We start from the raw sequence: 9346 nt of genomic DNA on the forward strand, positions 1-9346 counted from the left end.
ATTGACAATAAATTATCAACTTGGTTTACACTCTAACAATACCGTGAAAATTAGACTCAAACACAATAACAACTAATACTAAACTTGAAAAACAACAAAGAACAGCAAAGCTAAAAATAAATTCCTTCCCCCAAACTTAAGACTAACATTTTCCCCAATGTTAAACTCAAATTAAAAGAAGACTTACCTAAGACCCCATTGGATAACATTAAAATGGAGGTAGAGGTGGAGTGGGAGTTGTGCTAATTTTTTTTTAGATGGAAATCGTTAAATTAAATTTCTGGGCCCAATTGGCGCCGCGGAGCTGGTGTATAGAGCTGCGGCTCTAATTCTGACTTTTCTCAACACTTGCTCTCTGACTTCCCTAGAGCTGCGGCTCTAATCCATAGAGATGTGTGATAACTCTACAAAATATAGTTATTTTACCACATTTTTTATGCTAATTGTTGCTTAGTCTTTGAGTTTTTAAGTAATTTTGAATTTATTACTCTTATTGCATTTTTTTAGATTTTTATATATTTTTATAGATATTTTATTGTATTATGTTGTAGTTCAATTATTTGAAATTAGTGTTGTTAGATTGAATGCTAAAAAGGTGATTTTATTGAAATTAAATTTTAATTAATATTTTCATGGAATTTATATGGTATATTTTATTAGTGAAAATATTTAATTTTAATTTAGTTTATGATTATTTTGTAGGAAACATGATGCATTATTTGAAAGAAAAGGAAAATGAGTAAAACTAGAAGAAATGAAGCAAATTTTGGTATTTTTGAAAGGGAAAATGAGCCTAGTTGCCCAAAGCCCACGACCCAAGCACCCAACAGTGCTAGCCTCCTTCTCCTCTCCACAGGCCCGACGCCTCCAGGCCCACCCGAAGCTCCCTGCACTAGCCCAGGCTCGTGCTAGCTCCTTCCTCCCCCACTTGGGCCTGCACCCAACAGTCCAGCCCACAGCCTAGCCCACCTGCCACCAGCAGCCAACCAGCCAACTTCCCCTTCTCCTTGAGCCCAACTTGTCCCCTTGTCACTTTGTCCAAAAATGCCAATTTTTTACCCAACTTTTTCTACACATTTCACTACAAAATTCATCACGACACCCTAGATTTTACCCATACTTTCCATATTATTATTAATTTAATTAATCTAATCAATTTATTTAATTTAAATTGATTATTTTAATAATGTCATTTTGGCTATAAATATGTAATTTCAAGACCATTTTAGGGTGCTTAATTTTTGGGTTACCATCATCTTTTCTACCATTTCTCTCTCCATTTTAGTGTTTTTCAAGAGCATTTTTCAAGTATGTCTTCTTTTTTTGAAATTTCTATTCTAGTTATGTGCTTCTAATATTTTTCATAAGATTATTAAGATCATGATGAAGCAACTTGTAACTAGATAGTATTTATGTTGTATGTTGATTTCCCTTGTAATGCAACAAAGTTTATGGATTTTTCTTCTTCATATATGTCTTTCATATTTAATATCTCATATTTTGAATTGTTAGATAATATTGCACTTTGTTCTTCATTTTGCAAAACATTATATTCTTTGTGTAAGATGTGCATTAAATTGTACACATCCAATGCTTAGAACAAAAATATTATGTTTTGCCTTATAAATAGGGTTCAGGATCTACTCTAAAGTCATCTGTCAAGACTAGGGTTAACAAACAGACATTTCCTTTGGCCACAACCTCGCCTTTAGTGCTTCCATCTCTGTCTCCTGATCTAATGGATCTACCTGCACCACCATCTGAAGAGGTGGTGCCTACTGGAACCCTTCATGATGAAATCGAGACTCATGCTACAAATCCTAAACCATCAAAGGCTGGGTCTACAAAATCAAAAGTCTCTACTGGTGCTACACAATCCATTTCAGGTCTATCACCTACTTCTCAAACTCACTCCAAATCATCTGCTTCTGGTTCAATGACAGTAGTCAAGAAATGGGGGAAACATGGAAAACTGTCTCCTGCAAAGAAATCTCCTCCAGCGAAGAAACTCAAAATCACTTCACCTGCATGTTCTTCTTCTAAGGCTAATCCTTCTGAAGACCTTTCTGGTGAAGCAATTGATCCTTTTGACCACTCCAGTTCTGAAAGCACCAAAAGGTTAGATTCTTACCGAGAACTTGAAGATATGATTGCCTCTGAAGAAAGGGTTTGTTGAATCAGAGGATGGCTCTGATGCATCTAAAACTCCTTCTGAGCCCTCTGACCATGTCTCAGAACCTCTACATTCCAAATATAAGGGAAAGAAGCCCATGACATTTCCTAGTCCAATTGCTCGCAAGGTTCTAACCAAAAACATTGATTCATGTTCATCTTTTGTTCCTCATTCTCATCATTTTTGCTATAATGATCATGAAAGGGATATGGTTTATTATGCTAACTGTAAGGTTATTTGTGAAAAGAATTTTGATCTTGCTGCTCATAGGGTGTTTGGGGTGATTGGTATTTTTCAAGAAAGAGAGTGGCTAGATTCTTTATAGGGTTATTCTAGGTATGTTGATCAGGCTGTCAAGGAATTTTATGCTAACATTATTGATGATTTTCTTAAACATAATTCCTTTATGTATGGAAAAGTGTATGTTCGGGGTCATTGGTTTTCTTTTACAGTTAAAGATATTGTTATTGCCCTAAACTTGCCTATAGGTGTTATTCCGGATACCCTTGAATTTGATAAGGACTTAGTCCTTTCGGAGATGATGGGACAAAAGGTATCATGGAATCCTAACACATCACTCTCCATTATTGATCTTACATATACCTATGATGTGCTTATGCATTTTGCTTTGTCCAACTAGATGCCCTCATCTAATCCGGTTGTTGTGTCTAAAGATTTGGCATTCTTCCTATTTAAGATTTTTTCTAGTGCTCAGATAGATCTTCCTTCCTTAAATTTTGACCAAATTGTTTATCTGAGGAAGGCAAAAAATAAGGTGTTTACCCTGAAAAATACTTACTTGTTGACGTGGCAAAATCAGTGTGCACATGGGTTGCATGTGACTATTTAGTGATTACATTCTGGTCGACTAGTGACTACAATAGAAGTTGCTCGATGGATTCAAGAAAGATGCTGAACAGTACGACAAGAGTTGTGTTGACATATTCGACCAGGTCTGGTCGTGGTAACGAAGCTGGAGTTCAAATACAATTATAAGTCAAATATTTGACCCTATTTGTGTGTAAAGATTATGCTTTTTGTTATTATTCAAATATGCTTGTAACAAAATTAAGACACGGCCCATCGACCCATATGTACATCCTTGAGCCTATAAATAGGACTCAAGAGACTCATTTGAAGGGGGGCAATAATTTGTATTCCGGAAGAAGTAGTGCTTTTTATACACAACTTTTGTATCATTTTTTGGAGCTTGTGAAACTCAATGAATCCTAGTTTTCTGATCGCAAGTTTCATAATACATCAATAAAAATACTAAGTGGAAGTATATTATTACCAATATTTGGGGCCGAACCACTATAAATCTTAGTATTGTTTAGTTCTTGCATTCAAATTATAAATCTTTATCGTTTTGGTGACTCTGTGTCGTTAGCTAAATCAGCAGTCAATATTTGGTGCTTTCATTGAGAGCGAAACTTAAGTCCTTCAAGAAAAATAATGGCGAAAACCTCCAGGAAAGCGGATCAGTCAGGGCACACTTCTGGAAGTATACCAAATCAACCTCCTCCACAAGATGTAGCAGAGGACGAGCTACAGGTGGAACTGGAAGAGGAGGAGATGGATGCTGAAACATTGCGAACAACTTTGATTGTATTGCAATAGGAATTAGCTACTCTAAGAGCTACTCAAGAGAATGTGGCTGAGACAATGGTGCTGCAGCAAAGGGAGATTGACAGGCAGTGCCAAGAACTTAATGAGCGGCAAGCTGACATAGATCACTGGCAGAGAGATGCCATGGCAGCTTTAGAAGCGGCCATTCAATTAGCACGAGGACAACCTGCACCTACCTCCCAACCAGATCAGCCACCCAGCTCTCACCTTCAACAAAATATGCAGTCAAAGTTTCCCCAGTATCATCAAGATCCACCACAACCAAGGAATCATGAAGGACCAGAACAACCTCCCACTGCTCAACAAGAAAGTCCAGTCCAAAATCCTAATCGAAAAAATGAGCATCAACCACTCTCTCGGGCTAGTCGAGATAATGTTCAGCAACAAAGGCTGAATAGGGCAAAGTAGCATCCTAGAAGCCCTAGACGCCAGACAGTTGGGGAGAAAAACCCTCCTGGCAGGGGACAACATCTCTCAGGAAGCAAAAGACAAGTGGACTCATGCTTTGTAGTCTGAGGTCGCCCACGACATAGTAATGTCAGAGGACCTAACGACCAATGCAGGGCTCCCCCTGTTTATTGAGACATACCAGCAGGGTGAGATGGGAACAGTGCGTACAGGAAGTCGCACACTCATAGGTCACAATTCAGAGATGCCCATGATTATAATGAGGCAGACTCTGGCAAGAGGAACGATGGTTAGCAGCAGGACAAGAGAGGCGGACAACAAAATCCTTCGCCAATAGAAACCCGATCGACAAGCCAAAATGCTGGGGGGCAGCCTAAACAGCCCAATGTCTTTGACCGACTAGGTGCAAGAGAGCAAAAGCGTAGGGATGAAGATTTGAGGGATGTACTCAATAATCGAAGAGAAAGACATGACGAGTACTTCCCCCTAGCTCCAGTCGTTCCAGCAATACCAGATGCTCTATTAGCCCAGATAGATGCCTTGAATCAGGCCATGCAACAACTAGTTGGGAATAAAATGTCCCACATAGAATTTGATCGAAGGATGTGGCAGAAGTTCCAAGTAAATTCCAAATGCCAATTCTACCCTACTTCACAGGAGGGGAAGATCCAGTATCTCACGTGAACAAGTTCGGGATACAAATGGACATCCAAAAGGTGTCATATGATGCTCGGTGCATGATTTTTCCTGCCACTTTATTTGCATCTGCTCAGGAATGGTATTTCAAGTTCCCTCCGGCCAACACAGTTTCTTGGGAGATGTTCGTGAAGGAGTTTTATGGACAGTTCTATCTGGTCGAATACACCCAACAGAGGCTAATCTGTTGGTCAACATTCGACAGAAGGAAGGAGAAACCCTAAAAGAGTATATCCAGCGATTCATGCGAGCGGCTACTCAGGCCAAAACTGTTGGAGACGAGGGAAAGATGATGGCACTCACTGCTGGAGTGCGGCACCATTCTCCCCTCTGGAGTAGGCTGCGAAAGAATGGAGGCCATCGCCAATGAAGGAAAGTCTCCTAAGGACGATCAGGGTAAGAAAGAAGACCCTACCAAAGCCGCCAAAGGATTTGGTATGCCTAACGACAATGACAAAGGTAACGGTAAAAATGGGGGGGGGGGGGGGAAAGGACAAACAACGAGCCGACGACATCTGATAGCAAGCGCCCCAAACAGAACAAATATGAACCAAGGTTCATTAATTACACTACCTTGGTCGATAGCCAAGCTGAAGTGTGTCAGGCCAGTCATACCACCGTTCCCTTTAGGCAACCAACTCCGATTAGAAAAGGCATATCCAAAAGGGATATGAAAAAGTTTTGTCATTTTCACAACGACTAAGGTCATGATAGCAATTAGTGTAACCAGCTCAAGGACGAGATCGAGTTCCTCATTCGACAAAGACACCTGAGGAGATATGTACGAGCAAGTGGAGGTTCTCAGCAGGAGAATTACAAAGGCAACGAGCAGGCTCCTGCATGCCAACGCTAGCCTCCTCTACAGCCAGCTTCGATCGCTGGTACGTTTTTGACCATCTGCGGAGGACCACATATAGTAGGTGACTGTGGTAAGGCGAGGGGGAGATATGCCAATACCCTACATCACGATCAGGACATCGAAATGTTGAATGTCGAGGAGCGAACTCCCAAAAAATCTCAAATAGAGGAAGAATTGATAACTTTCTCCGAGCTAGACGCACAACATGTTCGATTTCCCCACTCAGATCCTTTGGTCGTGGATGTTCAGATCGCCAACATGATGGTAAAATGAGTGTTGGTAGATATAGGAAGCTCGGTCAATATTTTGTATAAGTCCTCACTGGAACGAATGAAATTGTCAGTGCAAGATTTAGAGCCATGCAACCAAACTATCTATAGTTTTTCCAGCGAAGGGCTAGCACCAACAGGGTCGATTCGACTCCTAATCACAACAGGTACTGCACCAATGAATAGGACATTGCTCGCTACTTTCATAGTAGTTGATTGTCCGTCTACATATAATGCTGTGAACAGAAGACCCATACTCATCGACCTGCGAGCCGTAACTTCAGTTTGGCATTGGGCGATGAAGTTTCCTACTGATGCAGGAGTTGGATGTGTGTTAGGAAACAAGCAAGAAGCCAAAGAATACTACAATTCCTCAATCACAAAAGCAAGAAGAGCTGGATCGGGAAGTGGAACTAAAAAAAGGTTATTGGTAGTAAATGAAACGCAAGCCCAATCAGGTGAACAAGTCATCAAATAGGGCGTTGCCCAAAGTGAGGACATGGACTTAGATCCTTGCTTTGGGGATTTAGAAGAAAACATTGGGCCTGTGGAGGACCTCGAGGAGGTCCAGTTAGAAGAGAAAGACCTGGCCAGGGTTGTGAAAGTCGATAAAAACTTAGAGACAACAACCAAAAACAAGTTGGTGGAGTTTTGGAAGAAGCACCAGGAGGTCTTTGCCTAGTCGCATAAAGATATTATTGGGATAGACCCAACGGTGATCATCCATCTCTTGAATATAGACAAAAACTATCCACATGTACAACAAAAAAGAAGGCTGCTCGACAAAAATAGATCTAAGGGCCTAAAAGAAGAAGTCGAGAAGCTGAAGGAAAATGGATTCATCACGGTAGCATTTTATCCATCAAGTTTTCAAGCCAAATAGTAAGTGGAGGAAGTATACACACAAAAAGCCTAGTAAGGAAGTACAAATAACACACAAGTATACACACAAAAACATATTCATACATCGTTACACATCCTAAACATCGTTATCATAACCATCATCATCATAAACATAATTGTATGCCCTAAATATCCACGAGTTATTAGTGAGCTGGAAAAATGGCCTAATTCAGACCGCCACGTGTAAACCGTCCACCCGGAGCTGCTATTACGAGTCTCCGCCTCTTTAGCCCGAGCTAGTCAAAGAGTTGGCAGTATACTCAAAGGCAACGGGTCAGCAGTATGGATATCATGAGCTGGCGCTACAACAAGCTCGAGGTGCGGCGTAGATCTGGCATCCCCGACTATTTGTGAAGTCAACCACGCAATGTTAACGTGCGCATATCAGACATCACATGTCTATTCCATTCCTGAATTCTCAGACACGCATCATAAACGTGCGTGTTCAGGCACCCCACGATTGGTTTGGGGCATGCGGCCCATTATCTCCCCTTACCTATTGATTAGACAACACCTCATTGTCAGGTTTTAGGAATTAATCATAAGTGTCACAGATATGACATGATGGGTAAGAAGGTCACGGGATGACCCCCTTTACTAACACCCAGATATCCTCTCCCTATAAATACTGAGACCTTGGGCGTTGCAAGGGGTTGGCATTTTTATTGTAAAGAAACACTTTGTAAGGAGTACTCAAGAGATATCAATAATATTGACTGGTGGACTAGAGGGATTTTAACCTTCGAACCACCCAAAAGGAAAGGAGTGATAACCTTCCCACAATACTAATTTCGCCAGTGTGGAATATAAATATTTTCATATTACGGTTCATTATTTAGCACTAATCCATTCCGTTTATTCGTATAATTATCTGTTGCCGAAGAACCGCGTCAACAGTTTGGTGCTTTCATTGAGAGATTTTAGATTGGTGATATTGTAGAAAACCTGGCCATGGTGGTTACTCGTTCGAGGCATGGTAATGAAGCGGACCAACATGATGGGTAGGAGGCCCACCATGCCACCATATCTGATGAACAAAACCCCGAGGTTCAGCAGCGACCGGGAAAGCAACCAATGGGCCAGGACTTGTAAAATCTCCTTTGATTTATGATAAACATCATAGCACTTGTAAAATCATTTAAGCATGCAAAATCATTATTTTCATCATATTCTAAACCATTTAAACACCCAAAATCAGGAAGCTTAACAAATCAAAAATCCATCTTTTACATCATGCTTCACAAAATTCACACAATAATCATGCACCCATCTAAACACAAACCCTAGCATGCACCTATTATCATATTGTCAATCTAAGAAAAATCCCTAACATCACATAGACATTCAAATCATAGGCATACTTCAAGATCAATCATACACATATATGAGACAATAACCCTAGGCCAAAACCCTCATGAATTAAACATAAATATAAAACCAAAATTCCATTTACATTCACATGTGTCCTAGCATGTTTCTATCATTATTCATGCATACAATAACCTATTGATATATCATAATCTCATAAACATATTCATCAAATTTCATGGATTCAATAACAAGAGTCCAAATTATTTATTATACCCAAAAATTATATAGGGTCCTAGAACATGGATCTAACATAAAAACATAATAAAAATAACAAAATATAAAGGGGATCCCTATACATGCATAGGTCGAAACCCACATATACACAACATAAAATATCAACAATCATCATATTTTAATAGATCAAATCCAAAACCCTTGTCAAACCTAATCATACATCCTCCTTAAATAACAAAATAATCATAATCATAAATCATTATGCATCATATTCAAGTATCTCAAAACAACCCAAATCAACACATGGCAAGGATTAAAAAATAACAACAAAATTAAAATCAAGGTTTAGAGATCAACTACCTCCTTGATAGAAACCAAAATCCAAAAATGCTCACCACGTTCAATCAAACCCCTAGGTTTCGAAATCAATAATAAAAAAAAAAAAACACCAACATTAACATGAAACTAGATTATGAAGATGAGAATGTAGAAGAGATGATTAAACCACAAAAATCAAAGGGCTTACCTAGGTTCGAAATTTTCTCCTCTTTTCTTTCTTTCTTCTTCTCCTTCTCTCTCTAGCTCACGTTCACTCTCTCTCTCTCTCTCTCTCTCTAAGGTTCGGTAGCCACCATGCAAAATGACTCTCTTCTTTGCTCTCTTCCTTTTTATTCTAACCTAGGAAAATAATAGCCTAAAGGAATAAATGGGGAAGTTTCCTATTCCTAATTTCCCATTAATTTTTTTATTCTAATTTATTAAATAAATGGATTTTTCAATTAAAATAAAAGAATAAAAATATACCAATTTATCTAGCCATCATCAATTTGGATTATCAATTTTCACATAAAATAGGAAACAATT

General features: G+C 39.3%; 1 protein-coding gene across 1 annotated transcript; it reads left to right on the forward strand.

The window, feature by feature from the left end:
* The first annotated feature begins 3628 nt into the window (after positions 1–3628).
* On the forward strand, positions 3629–4210 carry LOC133785667 (uncharacterized). The gene is made up of 2 exons (XM_062224887.1): positions 3629–3781; positions 3851–4210. Exons 1-2 carry the CDS (start codon positions 3629–3631, stop codon positions 4208–4210), a joined length of 513 nt encoding a protein of 170 aa, XP_062080871.1.
* Positions 4211–9346: the final 5136 nt, after the last annotated feature.

This window comes from Humulus lupulus, chromosome 6 (assembly GCF_963169125.1).
Source record: "Humulus lupulus chromosome 6, drHumLupu1.1, whole genome shotgun sequence".
Classification (NCBI taxonomy): Eukaryota; Viridiplantae; Streptophyta; class Magnoliopsida; order Rosales; family Cannabaceae; genus Humulus; species Humulus lupulus.